Genomic DNA, 20,919 nt, shown 5'->3' with positions numbered 1-20,919 from the left:
TACTACATTTTAAATTGCCACTATTACAAATTTCTAACCTTCCCCTGCCTTATCCTTTATCAATTCCTATCTGCTTACCTCACGTGGAGATAGTCCATAAAATGTATCTGCAGCCCTCATCAGGTATTCTGTTAATTCTTTCTCTTATTTATCAGTGAAGACCATCTTTCCACTATGGTATCCTACTGTGGGAGTCCCCTTGATCCCTGCTCTTCCAGCTTCTTCCTCTCTTTACAATATCTGTGCAAACTGACATTGCTATCCATGCTGACCAGCAAACTGTACCTAAAGAATGTACAAATGTATTTGTAATTTTGAAACAACTGTCAGGGTAACAGATAGTAATACATTAATCTAACAGAGTAATATGGAATTGCATTCATGAAGATGCAGTTCAAAGATTTTGAAGACGACTGTTTTATGATAAGGCTGTATCACAAGTTTTTCATTGTAAGCCTTTACCCAGAAAAAGCAGCATAATGGCACCTTTTCAAAAATAAATGTTCATAGATCTTCAGTATTTCTGTCAGAGCAACACAAGCTATTAGATTTATAATTAACCAAGCATTATATTTGATCACGTACAAATACTTTACACTGTCTCCCATGCCACGAAACATCATCAGAATACATAAGGGACATCCTAAATAAGAACAATATAATCCGAAACCTTTATATATGTTGTCCCTTTATTTCCTTTGTCTATTTAAATTTCCCTTATGCACCAATAAATACATATTTCAGAACACTCAAGGTTACATTTCTTGCTAATCGTGTTTTCTTACTCACTTTTTCTTCATATATTCTTTGTACTTTACTTCTGGACACTTGTAATTGAGCAGCAGGGTACAGCAGTTGTAAATCTCTTATAGACGTTCAGTAAACTTGAATTTGCTTTGGAGTTGTAAGTAACCCTCTGTGTGAAATAGCACGATAAGCCTGTGTGCTTAAGCACAAGACCGTTTTACTCTAATTGCTTAAACCAACCTCTTGAACCCTGATATAAATTTTTCAGTACAGCCGTAGCCTTCAATGATACCGATGCAGTGCCACAGAATAGGTAAAAACTGCTTTAAAAGTTAGCCTCATATTTTCCTCGGATAGTGAAAGCCACTACAACTGTAAAAGAAAAAGAAATTAAAGGAGGAAACCCAATTTTAGTTAATTTTAGAACAATTTTACTGATTTGTTGGTAGTAATGGTTCTTACTGAAATACGCGAACACAGTAGTGTCAATCAAACTGAAATTGTCTGCATATTTGCAGGAAATGTGAAATATAAATGTTTTTTTCAGGAGTCTGATCCTTGTCTTGACATGTGCAGTGAGTGGTAAAGGTCACGATGATGACGAGGCAACTGCCTCTCTTCCTTCTCTTCTCCTCCTGCTCTTCGGGAACTCACAGATGAAAAACATGGTGGCTTCACACTCCACGTGAGCCCACGTTCCAGTGCTGAGCAGCTCCACGCAGCTGGAGTTTGTGTTGGGCTGTAGCTCCTCCTCTTGGCTCCAAGATACAAAACCCTGCAGAGGGGTGGAGTCTGCATAAACGTGACTGCTCCCGTTCTGATTTTAGAAAATAGAGAAGAGATTTAAAAAAAAGAAAGAAAAGAGTTTGTCATCATTTGTTAACTAATTTTGTTCTGTTTTTGACCAACACTGCCCACAACAGCCTAAAATATGTCCTTCTTACACTTTACACAACCGTCTTTTATTTTTCCACATTAAAAGTATCAAAAAAGCATTAGACTTACTAATTACTACCTAGTTAATATTATCAAAACTGCTTACCACGCCCTCGGTTTGAGTCTGCACTCCTATATACACTCTTGTCAGTCCTGCCTGACTAACATAGTCTGCCATGAGACGGTTGATGTTGGTGCTTTTGGGCATGGCCAGGGTGCCTCCTCTGAGCTTGCAGTTCATTAAAGCCTCTCTAAACCTCTTGGGCTCCTTCACCAGCAGGTAGTACCTCTCTTCTGTTTCTCTCAAGCCTAGAACCACTGAACAGGACATGTTCAAAGGTTAAAGGTCATCTGACATAAGTTTAAAGGCATGTTTTCATTGTTCTGATTTTTCTTCTTGACACAGAAAGCAAATTAGAAGTCAAGTGGCAGGATGATGCACAGACATGAAGGGACTAGTGTACTTGTGTAATGTAAGTCTTGAATGAAGAAAGGATTTGGTGTTTGTGGAATTTCCCTGCCTGAAGTAGTTAAAACAAGGATCTAAACTTCGTAAATAATAAGCTTTTTAAACACTGTCTTAATGATACTGAAATCAATGATGTTGCATTAAAATATAAAACATTATGGATTTTAAATTACCTCCAGACTTGATACAAGCTCTTTCACACAGAAACCTGTCTCAGTTCCTTCTATTAAATTTTAAAGGTAAGACATCGTCTAGTGTCTAGTAAAAGATTAAAAACATAGCGACTTACCGTTCTTCACAAACTTGACTGCATTCCCCAGCTTGCCTACATTGATATCGAGCTGTCCAACCACCTTCCTGTACCTCCCACAGTCACACATTGTACCTAATAGATCAAATGGGGGTTAGGACAGCTCGGATGAATATTTGTCTGAATGTCAGAAGAGAAGATGTCAGCAAATTAGGCAAATATGGAACCTGCTTCTTGGTACAAGGACTGGTAATTGTAATAAGGATCATTAAATGCTTTTCTACAGCATTGCTCCCTCAGGGACAATCACCATTAGCATCTAGTAGAACCGATTGAGAGTCACAAACAAATACTTGTTTTTTTTTTCCAGAAAGGAATTTGAAGGACTTCATTAGTAATGTGTTTAAATGTTGTTTATTGAACTCTGTCTAAGGAGCTTGGAAAGAAAAGCGTCTGGACTTCTTTAAGTTGCTTGAAGACGTTTCACCTCTCATCCGAGAAGCTTCTTCAGTTCTAAGGTCAAATGGCCGAGAGTCCCAGATTTAAACCCAGTGGGAGTATCCCCCCAAAGAGGGACAAAGGACCCCCTGGTGATCCTCTAATCACATGAGCCAAGGTGTGAAAGCGGGTGTGGGACCTAATCAGCCAGGGTTTCGGGTGAGCTCATTGTGAAACCTGGCCCCACCTTGTCATGTGAATTCCTGAGGTCAGATGGCCCAGAATGTGAGTGGGCGTTAAGGCGTCTGGGAAGGGATCTCAAAACTGGATTATAGATGGCAGACAATTGGTGTCGTAAACCACCGCCTCTGTTCAAAGATGGTCGCTCACAGTGGACATAGATGGCCTCTTTCACTCCTCTTTCAAACCATCTGTCCTCTCTGTCCAAAATGTGAACATTGGCATCCTCGAAAGAGTGACCTTTATCCTTAAGATGCAGATGGACTGCTGAGTCTTGTCCTGTGGAGGTGGCTCTTCTATGTTGTGCCATGCGCTTGTGAAGTGGCTGTTTGGTCTCTCCAATGTAGAGGTCTGGGCATTCCTCGCTGCACTGTACAGCATACACCACGTTGTTAAGTCTGTGTTTTGGAGTTTTGTCTTTCGGGTGAACCAGTTTCTGTCTGAGTGTGTTGCTGGGTCTGAAGTACACTGGGATGTCGTGCTTGGAGAAAACTCTCCTGAGTTTCTCTGATACACTGGCTACATAGGGGATGACAACGTTGTTGCGTCTGTCTTTCTTATCCTCCCTGGCTGATTAGGTCCCACACCCGCTTTCACACCTTGGCTCATGTGATTAGAGGATCACCAGGGGGTCCTTTGTCCCTCTTTGGGGGGATACTCCCACTGGGTTTAAATGTGGGACTCTCGGCCATTTGACCTTAGAACTGAAGAAGCTTCTCGGATGAGAGGTAAAAAGTCTTTAAGCAACTTAAAGAAGTCCAGACGCTTTTCTTTCCAAGCTCCTTAGACTACGATGACCTGGATGACTGAGAACCTTCACAGATTTATTGAACTCTGTTCCCCAGATCAAATCCACTTATGGGTGTGCTAAAAGTTTTTGTCACGGCCGGGGTAGCAGTCATGTGGTGTTTGTAGAAAAAGGACGCAATATTCAGGAAACGGCTAGATGCAGGTAAGAGTTTATTTACAACGTGAAAAACAGGAAATGAGACACGAGAAATTACTAAAAACCTAAACTGGGAACACTAATGAGGAGATCTGAAATAATAACCAACACAGAGGAACCGACGAGGAGCAGAGTAGACACACACTAAATACGCATGCACACAAGGTAATCAGGAAATGACACAGGAAAACACAGCTGAAACTAATGAGCAAGATGAACCACAGACCTTCAAAGTAAAACAGGAAATTTACAGACTGTTTTACCAACACAGAGACACAAACAGAGCACCGGAGAAGGACACAGGTAGGAATAACACAACACTAAACACAAGACCCCAAATCCTAGGAACTAAGAAAACAAGAATTAACCCAAAACATAAGACAATACTAATATTAAACACAAAACACTGGGTCTAACAGCCCATACCATGACAGTTTAAGTAAATACTGCAGCATTCTTTTTCAAGGTTGTTTAACTGCATGAGTAAGACTTTATCATTTGACCTACATCAAGTTACTGATTCATTTCCAGTGATTCAGTATTTTGTACAACCACTTTCAGCAGCAATAACTTGGAGTTACTGCATGACTTGATCATCTCTCACATGGCTGTGGATGAATTCTGGCCCACTCTTTTTCACTGTGTAGGCGGGGTATTCATTTACATACAACTCTCTTCAGGTCCTGCCACAGCATTTCAACCCAGATGAGTTCTGGTCTTTGACCGTTGAACCTTGGTTCTATTCTTTTTTTAGCCATCCTGATGGAGATTTGTTGCTGTGCCTGGGATCACTGTCCCATTTTTGGCTAAACTTTAGCTGTCAGACAGATGGCCTCACATTTGACTCCAGAATTCTTTGGTATAGGCATGAGTTCAATGACAGCAAGGAGCCGTGGTCGTGTGGCTGCAAAACAAATCCAAATCATCACCCCTCCATCACCGTGCTTGACAGCTGGTATGAGGTGTTTGTGCTGATATGCTCTGTGCATTATGGCCAAACATCTCCACTTTGGGCTGGTCCGTCCAAAGGACAGTGCTCGAGTTTTGTGATTTGTTTAGATGCAGCTTAGAGAGAAGAGACATTCTCCTGACAATCCTTCCGAAATAACCATACCTGTTCAGTCTTTTGTGATTATACTATCATGAACTTTAACATTTAACATGCTAACCAAGACCTGTAGAGGCTGAGATGTAGCTCACTGTCTCTGAGAATTGCATGGTGTGACACTGGGGTGAATTTGCTCCGACCTCCACTAGGTGTCATTGTGTTAACAAACATCTGAGTGCTCCAGACCAGCAAACTGACATCACTGTTAAAAGTGACGACCAGTTAATCAAGTGCATTTTGATTAGCAGCACCTAGCTGTTTTTACTCTAATAATTCCTCTGGGATCAGTAAGAATGTACTTAGTTTTTCACAGGACTCATGCAAAAAGGTTTTTTTGCTATGGGTGTATGACTTAAAACGAGAGGCAGTGTCTGCATGCTGTTACCTGGTTTCCCTTTTAAACCAGCTGGTCCATCTAAACCTTTATCACCCTTGTCACCTGCAGAAGAATCAAAAATCATTAATAGCACCCTTTGTTGTTAGCTGTATTTCAACCTTGTAGAAGCTTCCTGTTGACCTTGTCATGTAGTTACAACGTTCTACCACCAGATGGCTGTATCACACATTGAAAACTCAACAGGGCCGCACGCCTTTCTAGATGGTCAAAGTTTGACCAGCAGTAGGTCACAATTAATTATTCCAACAAGATAATTTATACCAAATAACACTAACATCTACATATATTTTTAATTGAGAGATATCATCAAATGTTACTATTTGTGTTTAAATCTTGTCCTGAATCTGCCCTCACACGGTTGTTTCATCGTGGAAAATAACCCAAATGGCAGTTGCAAATTTTGGGGAAGTGGGTTGCAGTACAAACATCATAATGGCCTAGCTTTGAATGAGGAACAGCCAGAACAGTGAAATACTGTACCTGTAATCTGACCAGTTGTTTTGCCATACTGATGGATTTGATTTATTTGGGCTTGTTTGAGGTCCTTTGCAAAAAATACGGAAAAACACAGTGGGTAAGTATGGTAAAATGTGACCTGATATGGCTTTCCAGTGTCTCAGTGGAGTATACAGTAGAATTCATCCCAAACAGTCCTCCAGCTGCAGTTAGTTGGTTTTTTTGTTCCATATAAACTCAGTAACTCCACAGTTTTACGGTCTGTAGATTTATATAGTTGTTCTTTTGGCCAAAAACGATGTAAGCTCTGCAGACAATCTGATAAGGATCCATATACATGGAGTTAGAATTATAAAAGCGATTTCTGCTCATTTATCATGTTTTTATATTATGAATGAACACCAATTTCCCATGTGGAAACTGGACTGAACTGAATTTCTTCAGTGCTCCTGTATCACGGCCAACATTCTTGCAAACACGAACTGAATTTGAGCTTGTGATCTTGTTATGTTGGCATGTCCCTGAAAACAAGTGTTTTTTTTTTTCCAGGTGTTTTATGAGTTTTGGGCTTTCACCATCAATGAAATCCAAAGCTGTGACTTCACTCCTTTGCCTGATATAGCTGACACACAGCCACTTTCCTAATAGCGTATTAATCATAATGAATACTGAGAAAAGTGAATGTCTAGAAAGACAGGGAAACATGACTGCTCATAAAAACAAAAACTAGAATAGAAACTGTTTTAGCCACTTCAGGCAGAGCAACTGCATGACATCATGTTGTAGGATCTTTTGATGCGATAACTTAAAATGTGAAAGAAATGGACAGAAATACAAGCCTTTAGTGGAAACTGTCTAGTTAGCTCAATAATGAGCAGATTTAATTTTTAAAAACTCTCCTTGTGTGTTTGTCTTGGGACTAATTAAGTCTGCCTGTTAGTGTAGTGATGTGGGTTTTAGTTGAGGCCATTGTTAGGGAGCGTGCAGCAGTGAAATCTCAGGAGGGCGTCCGGGAGGCCGTATTTTTTCTTAAAGACAATTTGAAAGTCATTAAGCGTCTGCAGAAACCTCACAGCTACCTATCAAAATGTTTAATGGCACTGGAGCGAGAACAAATTTATACACTCGATGGTTATAAAGTTCAAATGAAAGGTCATCAATCTTTCTCGCTTTTGGGAACTGAGGAACTAAGTATTACCCCCTGATGCACTTTATTAGTTCTTATTTATTTATTATTTTATTGTAAATATTACACTTGAATGAGTAATGCAATAAAAATCAGTAAGGTTTTACAGTATGGTTTCAGGCAGATAGATGGACAGATAGGAGGCAGGACTAGAGAAGCACTGAGACTGACAGGAAACTGTGTTAAACTGCATATCAAACCTGAACTTTAGATTAAAATGACTTTGTTGTACCTCTGTCTCCAGTAGGCCCAATCTTTCCTGTGTGGCCCAATTCTCCTTTAAGGCCCAACTCCCCCGGCACTCCTGTGGGAGAAAGGAAGGATGAGATTTGGAGGTATTTACGATAGAGTAAAGAAATATTATTTGGAAAAAGTGTTGAAAATGCTGTTTCAATCCAACATAGTCTGCAGCATATGCCAGAAAAGTAGAGGATGTGTGCATGTTGGAAGTCAACATAAACTGGAAAAATCAGTTATTATCGCTTTTAATAACTTGAATCAATTTCTTTTTGTGTTAGTATCATTATATTTTAGTTTCTTTTGTATAATCTGGGCAACTCTATTCCACGCCATTCAATCTTTTAAGGATTATCCCTGCAAAAACTGCTGTCTGATCCACTGTCTGTTAAATGCATGTATTTCTAGTGTCACTGTTATTTATTTAATCATTTATGAATACCTTTTATTTTTTTAATCTAAAAACAAAGTGATTGTAATGGATTGAAGTACACTGTAATCTGATTACCACTGCCTGGCTTAGTGTTTTGTTTGTCTTTAGAAGAACTCAGGAGTGTGCATGATTTTGGAGGGTGCCTTAAAAATGTATCCTAAATGGAGAACATTAAACTAAAAGACAGCGTGTGCATGTGTGTGTTTGTGTGTGCAGGTATGTGTGTGTGTGCGTGCGCATGGGAAAACTACAGAGCAGACCGAGGCTCTCTGCCAGCCCCTGAATGAGTGTTTCCTCAGGAAACTATTCAACTGAAAATTGATGGCGTTCGAAATACTAAGTGACGCATTGGAGAAGCCTGCCACTATTAGAGGGATTTGCCACACACACACGTACAGCCAGCTATTCACTAATATTTCACATGTCCCGCTTGCGCATGTTGATTTTCGACTCGGTGATTTGTGAGTAGTGTTGGCAGAAGGCATGAGTTCTTATGTATTGTGTGAGGTCGCTGGGAAAAATTCGCTCACACAAGGGTGCGATTTTTTTTTTTTTTTAAATTAGGAAAATTCTGCATGAAAGCGCTCGAGAAGCACACTCACAAAGTGAACGCTTCAGCGACACTGAAGTGACAAGTGATGACGAGAAGTGATTATACGTGTTTGTTTTGTTGCCACATGAAGAAAGTTAATCTGATGGTCTTTTGTTATTCCATCTGCAACAGCTGAATAATGTTTTAGCAGTGCTTACGCTTGCCAGTTAAACGGCCTATCTCAACGTTCAGATAACGGTCCTTCCTATCACTTTTAATGGCCAACCACCCCAACTGGTTTAACGTCTGGAATCTCCAGCTGCTGGAGGATAAAGGAGGTGAAGCCTTGGAGCCTAAGGCAATTTAAATACAAGCCTTCAGCTATTTCCAAACACCCTTGAACTAAGCAACTAGCTGTAGGCATAATACAACAAAAATAAAATGCATTTGGTTTCTAAAATGATCTTAAATCAGTGTATTGACTAAATGTTGCTTACACAGTTGCAAAAGTGGAGTCTCATTTTTGACATTTCTGTTTAATAGAGATTAATAGAGGTGGAACATGAAAATAAGGTTGTTCTGTTGTGCACTTCTAGCTACCTAAAAGTTCTGCACAAGAACTAAGATCTTCATATAACACCATAGTTTTGAGCCAGAGCGATATATCAGCCAATACATAATGCAAAAATAGATGTGTGTGTCATCTCAAGGTTTGTCTGGCACCCTGTGCAGCACACACGAACCAGAGACAAGTAACGCCTCACTAGCTTATAGACATACTGTATTTATACTGTCTGTTGATACTGGCTCTAAAAACCTTGCACTGGTCATGCTCTTCCACTTTTTTTGGTCTATAATGCAAAGATTTCAACCTCAGTTACAGTTTCGATTCAAGCTAAAAAATGTACAAGTCCAGCACAACAGTTTGTTGTTGTTAATAAGCTTGGAGCAACAAACTGTTTTTGTTGCCCACCGGAGCATTAGCAGTCACATATTCCCATTTAACATTCCAAAATTAAGCAACTGTTTCCTGTAAAACTGCCTAAATTAAAACAGGGAATACATGCGTCATCTGTCGAGCTGCTGACATACTACAGTTACAAAATCTTCACAGAAACCTGCTTTCATGCCTACAGTAAGCATACACACAGAGAAACCATAATGACTGGCTTTGCTATACCGTTGAATAATATCCGCAAAGTTGAAAAGTTGAAAGAGTTTCGCGCGCACGTGCTCTCTGCACTTTTGAAAATGACCCCAGCAGCCCTGGCATTCGTCTCCCACACAGACTGATAAAAGAAGGGTGTTTTTAGTGTGCAGCGTGCACATGTGTGCTGAGCTCTGTGAGACGTTATAGAATAAAAGCCGGATGTGTGCACATATACGATCATGACACTATATTTATTGCATCTATATTTACACATGTGTGAACTGTATCTATCGTCTTGTACTCTCTGGCATGTGCAGGATGCTGCATTGCATGTATTTTTTTAAGCATGTGTGAGCAGGTATTTGTGTGTATGCCTATCAGCTCAGCTGGAAAAAAAAAACCTTGTGAAAGCCCCTGCTTTCTTCAGCAGCAATTTACAGATCTGCTTCCTCCACAGATATACAGATGTCATGTCAGTGCAGTGCTGTTTGTCTGTGGCACAGCGCAGCTCACGCCACAGCAAAGGGAGGCAAGCTGCGACAGCAGGGAAATGCAAAAGCTGCACACTGGGTGGTTTTGTTACTAGCTATGTTTGTTCATATTAGACAAGCAAGGAAAATTAACTTTTTTTTAAAAAAGACTGGTGAAGCCAGACTTAATTTTTTTATTTCCTAGGTGTGATTATATAGATGTACACTTGTGGAACTCATCACTTTTTCTCTTCTTTTTAACCTTCAGCTGTTCTACCCCACTGCAATACCTAAAGGAAACATGCTAATGAAGAAGCTGGGGATTTTCTTGCATTTACATCTATTCAAAATAAAAAAAAAGAATTCTGAGAAGTGAGTTTGGAAAAACTATTTTACAGTATGTGATTTGAAAACCTGTCAATTAGATTTTGTTTTAGAGGTTTTAAATACAAATTGATTTTTTTCAAAGAGCATTGCGTCAGGTTTATTAGACTTGGAAAATTGTACTAAGTATACGAGTCACATTTTTGTAGTTGTTAGCAAGCGTATGACTAAAAAGTACTGCAGTCAGCTCCATTTGCCTCTGTCTGCACACTTACCAGATGAATGGTGAGCAGCTACAATGAAAATATAAGGAATAAAGCAGACGCCTGCACCTGTTAACTGAGTGTCTGAGTGCCATTAAAGCAGATGTGAAGTCATTGTGATTATACTGATGTTTGCCTGTTACACCATCCTAAACCGCAGTCTGATAGAAAAGCAAATTAGATTTTATTTGGGTTATACTGGTGATAAAGGGGAACCCCACTGATTTTACACATCAGTTTATTTACTGGCTCAATGAGGACTGCACTCGTGGATAAAAAGTTGTATGAAGCCTTTTGGGTTTTTTTTTTTTTCTTTCTAAATGTCTTTCACGTTTTGTGAGTATACACATTACCGGGGTCTACATGTTTTTGTCCTACAGCTTAGCCATTTTTGACTAGAAGGATACTGGATACCTGGAAGTCCTGGTGGTCCATTCTTCCCCAGTTTCCCCTGATCTCCATCATCTCCAATCTCACCTTGGTCCCCTGGATTTTGAAAAGAAAGATTGTAAACAAAAAGGCCATCAGTGTGGCGATCCATTGTCAGCACTAACAGCACGTCAAAAACCACTTCAGCAAAGAGCTTTGGTGAATGATTGTGTGTAAGTTTCAATGTAAGTGTAGCAGAGTGTTTCTAATCATCACAAGGAGATGGACTGAATCCTCTTTGGATGTTTATAAAGAAGAAATAACTCTGTTTTAATAAGTCTTCGGCGAGCCAGTATAATTTTTAGAGGCATCGGTGCTTTAAAAGTATTAATGGCACAAAGTCCTTTTTAGAGCTGAAAGCACAAATGAGGTGTAGCAGAAATGTTTGAGGCGGGACCATGGATCAAAAGGCTCTTGGCATGAAATCTTAAGAGATTTCTGAATGTCTATTAAAACAGTAATTTTGCCTCAGTTGTTGATGCAGGCAGCAGTTTATATCTTGTTAAATGCTGGGCTTAGAAAGAAGGACTCTGCTTAGAGTCTGCTTCTATTAGGCTGGCAGAAGTACTTAGGAAAACTGATAATTCAGCTCTGTCGGCTGTGTAGACATTTTCAAGCTAAATCACTGCACGGTCAAGTGATACAGTCTGCGTAAATATTTAATTTCGTGGCCTACTAAACTGAAACCATGTAGCATAAAATTAGCAAAAGGCCTTGTTTGTGTGATTAAGGTGTCAAATCAAATGAAGATCTTTCATCTGCTATTTAACATGTCGCAGTAGCAATAAGATATTTCCCCAAAAAATGTCAGAATTCGGTGTTTATTGTCGTTCAATTTCAAGAACTGGGCCTGCAGCGTCCCACTTTTTTACGTCTAAAAAAAAAAAAAATTCCCGTAAATCTATATAAGAATGATGAAGTCAACATACCAGTAAATGTAATAAAACTGTGTTTGTTGAAAAAGGTTAAAATAAGTCGTAAGACATTTTTGAGGGGTCTAAAACTGGGAAAAATGCGCATCTGTCACCCACCGAAATACACAGATGTGAGTCTACACAAACTCAAGAGACTGCCTCTGTGGTGAGTAGTATCTGGATGAGTCTTGTACAAATAATCTGTTCGCGTTTGTGGCAGCTGTCTAAATACACAATATCACAATGGAACAATGGGAAACTTCTCTGGAAAGCTGTGAAAGTGTAACTGATGGTACAGACGCCTCTTCCCTTTTCCCATGACAAACATAATTTAACTTTATTTCAGAAGCTGCTTTTGTAAAACAGACTTTGTTTTGGATATAATAAAACTTCAACAATTTAATAAATGGCCTTTATTGTCACAATGAGAGAATTTTTAAAATTTTTTTGCCTTTTAGCTTAACAATCTCAGTTTCTGCATGCCAGCTCCTTGAGAGACGGGCCTCTGGCTTCCTTTTAAACTAAAGGCTGTTTTTTTTCTTCTTTTTTTTCCAGCACAGTGCGCAAAAAAAAGAAAAGAAAGAAAGAAAAAAAAGCATAGCTTCACTTCGTGTTTTATTAGGGTCTGTCTGTCTCAATCAGCAGGGGAGCAAGCCACTGGATGTCATAAAATGGAAAACACACACAGGGAGGCATTCCCTCCAAAAGACCGCGGGGTAGCAGACAGTGAGCTAGTAAACTTTAGAACATTTAATGCTTGGTGGCTTTATCATCAGCTCTTTAAACTATAAAACATTTAGGGGGTATTTCCTCAGAACGTTGCACTCTCACACTCTAACACTCTCCTGTAACGTTGGGACACAACAATGTTTCCAACAGCATGAACAAACATGAGTACAAAGTACATGAGTACTGTTGATTTTAGGTTGAAAACATTTTAGACTTAATTATCCAAAGATAAACGTTTACAAATCAAGCTGACATCTAGTCAAAATGCAAACACACACACATTTACAACAGCGCCACAATGCATTACCTTTAGCTCCTGGTATCAAGGCGCTGGTGCAAACCTCTATAGAAACAGAAACGTAGCTGAAGATGGCTACAAACACGCAGAGCACCAAGAGCCGCGGCATCTCCCAACCATCACAGACCGGTGCAGAAAATCCAAACCTTTTGGCTTTTTGGAGCAGATGGTCGAGGAGCAGGGATCAGCGTAGGATTAGTGACAGAAGAAAGCAGTGCTGCTGTTTGTAGAACACACAGACACACTTGTTTATAGAGTCTTATCAGTTAATTGTCAAAATGTCAAACAACACTCACCAGAGTACTGCATTCCTGTGCATGTGGTTTAACTTGTTAATTGCATGTGAAAAATCTTACCATCATTTGGACAGATACATGGGTACCCTGTAAAGAATAAAGTAAAAAGTCTTGATGCATGCTCAATTATCCAGGTAAGGAAAACACAAGGAAGTCCTTTTTTTGGACAATATGCAAATTGTTATGACCATTGATCAGCTGAGACTGGAAAAAGTCACTCAGATAAGTGATGTGATTAATGTTTCTCCTACTGAAAACCCTATGCCCAGATAAACAGAATTAACTTTTAGGAATAAAATAAAAACTAACACTTCAGTCCTCTGATTGAGGTTTAACACTTTGCCATCACTCCCTTAGAGGTTGGCACATGCTAACGGTTGATATTTTCATTCATGGAGAGAGAATGTGGAATCATGGGAACATCTGAGAGCCACCTGTGCTTTGCTTTGGTATTACTTTCACTGATACAAGAAAAATCTCTGATCATGCTCGGCTAGAACTGCAGAGTAACACCTGCTTCTAATTTACTGAAGGGAAATTAGATGAACCAGAGCTCACAATAACACTGCGAAGGTCCTGAATGAAAAAAAGTGCTAATAACATTCTTGGAAGTGTAAAAGTAAATACCTTCAGTCAGAACAAATAGTTCCAGTGAAAGTGATTTTTTCTGATATATCGATTAAAGATGAATGCAAATATTTCGGCCCTAATGGGGACTGCACAGTGTGAAATAATAAACAGGAGACTGGACTGCCTTCTTATCATGAACAAGGGAGTAGACTCACTTTTTTCTCTTGTCCCGAGTCTTCAGACCAGAAAACACTTGGCAAGAGCGGTTTACATAGAAAATACTGCATGCACGCAGATTCTTTCCCCTCTTGTATCCTGCACTATTTTACTGCTATGTGATGACAACACACAGTACAGTACCAAAGAAGGCAAATAATTAGAGGATGAATCTTAATAGGAGACGCAGAGGAAGGAGACAGAGCAAGGAACAAAGAGAGATTGCAAATTAGGAGGGGAGTGTAGTCCAAGCCACATGTCTTGGCACAAAAGGAGATCTCCTTATTCAAGAATTATGCTTCCTGGAATGTCTTTAGTCCTTCATCAAAAAACCCCAACAAAAAACAACTCATCAGTGGCATCAGTGTGCTCAGGTCCTTTAAGTAGAATAAAAACAAAAAAGAGTGAAAGAGAAAACTTCATCTTAATCAGACTGTTGTTCCCTGAGGGACTGATTGGCTAGATGTCACTTTGAAAAGCATTCAAAGTGAAAAAGCTTTGTATTTTATTGTTGGAAGCCCCTTTTTTTTATAATGTTATTTGTATTTAGAGACAAAAATCTTTCAGATGTATCCAGTATTGGCTTTACGATAAAAATACAAATTATTTCAACTGCTGGAAAAGCTGTAGTCTTCAAAGAAAATAACATGGACCTGATGCACTCTTGGAGCAGTCACAGTCATTAATCACTTTTTTGCTGTTGATTGTGATGTTTGTTTCTCTTGGGTTATCTTTGAAAGGCAGTTTAAACCACACACACGCTTGAAAAATATTTAAGACCTCACATGCTTGATATCAGTTTCTCTTAGCTTCTGCCACGGTTTGCTTTAAGCTTCCAACCCCGTATCGTTTCTGCGAAGGAATTTAATGATGTTAAGAGAGGGGCGCTTTGGTAAATGAGCTATTTTATGGCTCTGGATTTTGGTGTCGCTGACCATAACTTGCTAGCATGTTGGATTGCTCAGTGAAAGTTCAAAAGAGACAACCAAGGCCAGGATTGTGAAAGAAAATCATGTGTGGTCACGCCCTTTGATAGAATAGCCACATTTCCAGGGTGTATCCCAACTGTTGCCCAGTGACAGCTGGGATAGGCTTTAGCCCCCTGTGACCCCGAACAGCAGCAGTTAGCATGTAAAACAATGGATAAATAGATTCAGTGGCGTCCATTTAGTCTCTGACTACCCCTCAATAAGATAGAAAAGTATAGAAAGGTTACTTTTATGTCTCTACCTGATGAGCCAAAGATCAATTTCCACTTTTCCCTTCTATGTAGATTTTAGTTCTCATCAGCTCCTAATGGAAATAATTAGCTATTTAGAGGCTAAATGTTCCATTATGTTCACAACATGGTTGCTAACTTTGTCCATCTGCTGCTCGGTGTTTGGCAGATGTGTGGTGCATGTATAACGAATGGATGGAGAGACATTGAAGCCTTTTTACTTAAAACAGCTGCTTGCCTTTCAAAAACAACACTTATGAGACAATGCATCAGTAAAGAGGCAGTACTTCTTCTTGTGTGTGCGTGTTTATGTCTTCACTTATTAATTATCCTTTCAGTCTGTGTGGACTTGTGTGTTGCACTGTTTCAGGCAACTTATGGGATGTAAAATACACACTTATATACATTGGAACAGCCCTGCTACCCCGAAGGCTGATTGTTTACACGTGGTTTAGATTACGTTCTCTAATTAAGAATGTGATTCACACCCCTGGATTGAGGGTTGACTCCAAAATGGTAACCACACCACAAAACAGCCTTCTTCTCTCTGCTGCTTACAGCCCCGTTTACAACACTGGCAGTACCATTAGCATTTTAAAGCAGCAGCAGTAGCATACACTGCCCACACGTGTGTCACTGACAAATCGGTCAACAGCAACTCCAAGTATATAAAACATTTACGTAACCTCTGAACCACATTAATTTACTGCTGAGCATGAGTGCCATTACTGGCCTGAGCTGCGTGTATTTCCTGGTATTTACTGCCGATTGGGGCATAGAAAAAGCCCTTTTCCCAGGAAAGCAGCACACAACAAACAGTGACAACCGAAGGCAGTGCATCTACTTGTTTTTATGATGTCACATTTCAGAGGAAGTGACTCAGTTCATTTTCACCGTTACTGAGTCTTCACATGGAATGAATTAAAGTCATGTTTCAATTTGTCTCAGCATTTTCCAAGTAGTCAACCATGAGCGCTGGTGTTAATCAATAGTGCTGTCAAAACCTTCAATTTGTTAGTTGAAATTTTAAAACACTCACCTGTATATTGACAAGATATAACATACGGACTACTTGGACTATATCGATAATTAATTATGTGGGTGTAATGGCGGTTACCCGTGCCATCTAGACACTTTAGTCTGCACATGGCCAACAACACGCTAGTACCTCAATTTCTATTCTTCTCTTACACCAGACTGGAAAAACAGATTTGGATGTCACTGAGTTGAATAAGCATTTGATCCCTTATAACCCAGCCGGCGTTCTGGCTCTCACAGATTATTCGTATAATACATAACTGTACACAGAATCAGTTATTTCCATTCCAGCCTCTCAACCACCATGGGCAAGAAAAAACAGGGATATCGGGGACAAAGGTGCACAAGGCTGCAATACAAGACCATAAGCAAGAACCTTGGTGAGAAGGTAAAACCTGTTGGTGCGATTATTCAGAAGTGCTGAGTATGAACCAATGAACATCAATGAACAGTCAAGCACGGAGGTGTTTTTTCTGCTTAAGTTAGAGGATGACTTCACCACACCGAGGAGCCAGTTAACATGGCCATTCACTGTGTTATTATGGATGACAACCTCCTTCATTTTAGTCAGAACTCTGAAGATGAGTCATGGATGACAATGTCCCAAAACACACCGCCTGGTCAAGAAAGGAGTGGCTAAAGAAGAAACACATCAAGTTCATGGAGTGGCCTGGCCAGTCTCCAGACCTGAGTCTTATAGGAAATCTGTGGAGGGAGCTAAAGCTTTGAGTTGCCAAGCAGCAGCCAAGAAACCTAAAGGACTTGGAGAGTTTCTGAAAAGAGTTGTGAGGAGCTCAGCAAAGCACACTGGATATAAAGTTATTTGTGCACTTGTTCCCTGGTGAGCTCAAGAGCTACCTGCCATTTCCTACTCCTTCCATGGCAGAAGCAAATATCTTAAAACTATTAGAAAGTACTAGAAACTGGGCAAAATATTTCTTTGAACTGACTTGAAAACGTCATGTTAAAACCTATAGATATATTCAAATGCATCTAACAGGATAAAGGTGAGCTCACAGTTGACCTGTAGGTGGAGTACTTCTAGATACAATTCTTGTCTTCTCCAAATTGTAGCAAATCTAAAGTTTTAATACAACTTGTGACCAAACATTATCTCTTAAACTATTTATGTAGAAAAAAGCATGAATATGGGATTTGTTGAAAACTGGAAAATCATCTTTTTAGAACGCTTAGAGCACTTTACACTGCAATCCAAATTCATGCAGTACTTTATCTATCTTGCAGGATCATCACTTAACTGAACACACATATCTTGGGACTGTGGCAAGAAACTGAATCACCCAGAGAAAACCTACGAAGGCACAAAGTTGAACCCACAGCCATCTTTCTGCTGTGGCACAGTGCTAATCACTGCACCACCATGCCACCCAAAAACCAAGACACACACTTCTTCTTTCCACGAAAAGAGGATACTCCCTCAACAAAATGAGTTCAACATTTGTTTGACATGAAAACAGTGTGATAGAAAGTAATGGCGTTGTGGTTGGGTGATGGATGAGTATTTACGTCTGTCTTCAGACTTGCTGACTTCGGTTCAATATCCAGCTCTTCCAGGAAGTATTATACTGAGAAGGGTTTTCACTTTAAGGCTACAGTTTGTGTTATTTGACCATGACCAGTGGCTTACTCCACACTTAAATAAACTATTTGGTTGCTAAACCTCAACTTAAATTATAACGCCTTAACCTAATCCTAGCTTTAACCGAAGTGGTTTTAACCAGTTACCATGACTACACCATTTTCATAGCTACAGTGTGCGACAGGACCAAATGAAACAAAGTATTCAGTGTAACAGTTACACATCAAGTATCAAAGGTCACAATCTGGGTTTTAGTTTGTGCTAATCCCTTTATAACCACATGACAGTGTCCTGAACAGACTCGCTTCAGTATATCAAATGTCAGCTTTGCCTTTAGTAGTAAAATGTTAACCAACTATTCAAACGAAGGGGAGGAAAAAATACTCCATGTTTGCTTATTATGAATTACAAAAACAAACCACTTACATCACATTATGTTAACCATTCAAAGTCTTTCGTGTCGATATACTAGGTGCCCACTTTCACAGGTAGACCTGTTCAACAGCTCGTTAATGCACTACGGCCAATATAGAATCAGCATCTAAACGAATATACGTGTCTCGGGACTGCAGGAGAAAAATTCCAATCACCCATTCAGATGGCAGCCACTCTGCCACTGCATTTAGCCATGTAGACATGGTCATGATAACCTGCTGAAGTTCAAATTGAGGGTTTACAGGGAATTATCTAAAAAAAAAAGAGAATATTGAGTGATTTGGTGAAAATACCTTGAGTTTATGGGAGAATGGGCAAACAGAAGTAGAAGCCACACCAAGCACCACTCCTGCCAGCTAAAAACAGGAAACTGAGGCCACACAAACACTGAGGCACATGCTCACCAAACGTGACAACAGCTGATTGGTAAAACATTCCCTGGTCTGATAAGTCTTGAATTTTGTTTCAACATACAGATATTAGGGGCAGAATTTGGCATAAACAACATGGAAACATGATTTAGCCTACCTTGTATCAGTGGTTCAGGCTGGTGTTGACTGTGTAATGATATCAGGGGATATTTTCACTTGGACCCTCTTAATCCCAAGCATCATTTAAATGCTACAGCCTACCTGACTATTGTTGCTGACCACGTTCATCCTTTTGTGACGTCAGTGTACCCATCTCCTGATGGTGGCTTTCAGCAGGATAACGCACAATGCCACAAATCAGCTCCAACAGGTTTTTTGAAAACGGCAATGAGCTCACTGGCCTCAAATGGCCTCCACAGTCACCAGATCTCAATCCAATAGATCACCTTTGGGATGCGGTGGCACCATCATGGATGTGCAGCTGACAAATCTGCAGCAACTGTGTGACTTCTCCAGCACCTTATTGAAGTTCGTACTATGAAGAATTGAGGCCAATCCAGTACTAGCATAGGGAACCTAATAAAGTGTCCAGGGCATGTATATAGCTTTGACTTTTCTTATTAAATTAACTGTTTCTCCAACTTGTTAACTTATTCAAAATAAATTCTGTCACAGCCACATAACAAGGTTTGTTTGCTCTAGGAATCCATGTTAGTGTCTGCATTTCTCTTCAATATTTTACACCATGGCACTTGGTCAAACCAAGTTCCTGGACACAGTTTTACCCTCTGGACAAAACATTTATACTTAAGGAAAATTCCAAACAGCAGCTGCAGCAGTAGCAAAACTACACTTGCTAATTATTTTAACATTGCAATAGCCTTACATATATTCCATAGGTGCACATGTAGCTTCTGGTATGTTATCCATACTGTCTGGCTAGATGAACTTACACTGGAAGCTAAAATTTAAACACAGTTAATTTCAAATATGTGTGTATGCATGTTTTGTTTTGTGTTGTCTTCTTTGGAAACCGTATCTGTGGATGTACACGTGTGAGTATGTTGTTAAAATCACCATGCCACTGTGTCCTGATGCGAGCCTGAATTTGTTATCATTTGCATTCCTTCCCGGAGAAAGTCCCTGGGGAAAATTTGATCAGCTTCCCTGAACCCTATAAATGGACACAAAGTACGGTAATTTTCTTTTCAGACGTTTTAGACTAAAATCAACTTCCATGTTTAGGCCGGAGTAAGCAGGCACTGCACTCACGCAGGATCTTTTTTTTATCTGTAAAGAAAAGGTTATTATGAGGCAGATTAGTAATGCTCAGACTCACACACAGCCCGGGAAAATACACAGGCTGTCAGTCAGACATTCACAGGACATCACTGTGTTGAAGTGAAGCAGCACTATAAAAACAACAGTATTTATAGTAAGCTCACCCATCACCATTTTTAGCTTTGCCCCGTTAGACTTCACACTAAAAATCCCCAATTTTTTTTTTACTAATCACTCTACAACTGATTTAAACAACTTTTGTGCATATTATAATAATTACTGTTTTGCTTTTGTTGAGAAAGATTACTTACTGTTCTAAAGCTAATAATAGCTGTATAACACCAAATTCTCCATAATTGTTTCTGGGAAGGTTCATTTCGACAGCATAGTGACTGGCGACATAAGGACCTCTTCCAGTAACAAATCAAATATATAAGATCATTTCCCCTCCTTGACATCAAACAGTGTAGCAATGCTGTCTAATACTATCAACACACACAGACACGACTTCATTTATCCTTATAAGACACTTAGAAAGCTTTCAATCAAATTCTGATCTCACTGAGATTACAAACCCCTTTGGGGGATTTAAAACAATACTTGGAGCGAAGATTGATTTTGCAAACCTCTTTATCTCACTCTCGATGAAACGCTGGATTAGATAGGGAGCTGTAAGCCGCAAATTGTCGTGTGCAAGTAGCTGGCAATATTAAATATTATGAGTCAGATGGGTGTTGAGAAAACCACCTCTAGAGTACTCACCATTTCTCACGACTCCACCTCACCGATTTGGATGTCACAGTGTTTTTATAGTATACCTCATCCAGACCTGTGGTTGCACTTTAATATTAAAAATCCTTTCTGTTCTCCATGATTGACTTAAGTCTGAATTCCTCCCCTGTGTCTGAACTACACCTACAAGTTTGGAAATAGCCTCTGCT

The 20,919-nt window shown here is 39.7% G+C and overlaps 1 protein-coding gene across 1 annotated transcript; it reads right to left on the bottom strand.

Moving 5' to 3' along the window:
• Nucleotides 1-1,297: 1,297 nt before the first annotated feature.
• On the bottom strand, nt 1,298-13,076 carry colec10 (collectin sub-family member 10 (C-type lectin)). Its single transcript, XM_063487797.1, has 7 exons — nt 12,962-13,076; nt 10,997-11,068; nt 7,406-7,477; nt 5,520-5,573; nt 2,442-2,537; nt 1,790-2,001; nt 1,298-1,564 (listed from the first exon to the last, which is right to left on the bottom strand). Exons 1-7 carry the CDS (start codon nt 13,059-13,061, stop codon nt 1,337-1,339), a joined length of 834 nt encoding a protein of 277 aa, XP_063343867.1. The 5' UTR covers nt 13,062-13,076; the 3' UTR covers nt 1,298-1,336.
• Between the last annotated feature and the right edge of the window lie 7,843 nt (nt 13,077-20,919).

This window comes from Pelmatolapia mariae, linkage group LG10_11, assembly GCF_036321145.2.
Source record: "Pelmatolapia mariae isolate MD_Pm_ZW linkage group LG10_11, Pm_UMD_F_2, whole genome shotgun sequence".
NCBI classification, from domain to species: domain Eukaryota; kingdom Metazoa; phylum Chordata; class Actinopteri; order Cichliformes; family Cichlidae; genus Pelmatolapia; species Pelmatolapia mariae.
This window is presented reverse-complemented; position numbering and strand designations above follow the sequence as displayed.

Bases quoted from the DNA above. Each gene is read 5' to 3' on its own strand.
- colec10 (XM_063487797.1), bottom strand. From the start codon at position 13,061: ATGCCGCGGCTCTTGGTGCTCTGCGTGTTTGTAGCCATCTTCAGCTAC. The intron at 2,538-5,519 runs GTAACAGCATGC...TTGATCTATTAG, and splicing joins TGGTTTAAAAGGGAAACCAG to GTACAATGTGTGACTGTGGG. The intron at 2,002-2,441 runs GTAAGTCGCTAT...TGTCCTGTTCAG, and splicing joins AGTCAAGTTTGTGAAGAACG to TGGTTCTAGGCTTGAGAGAA.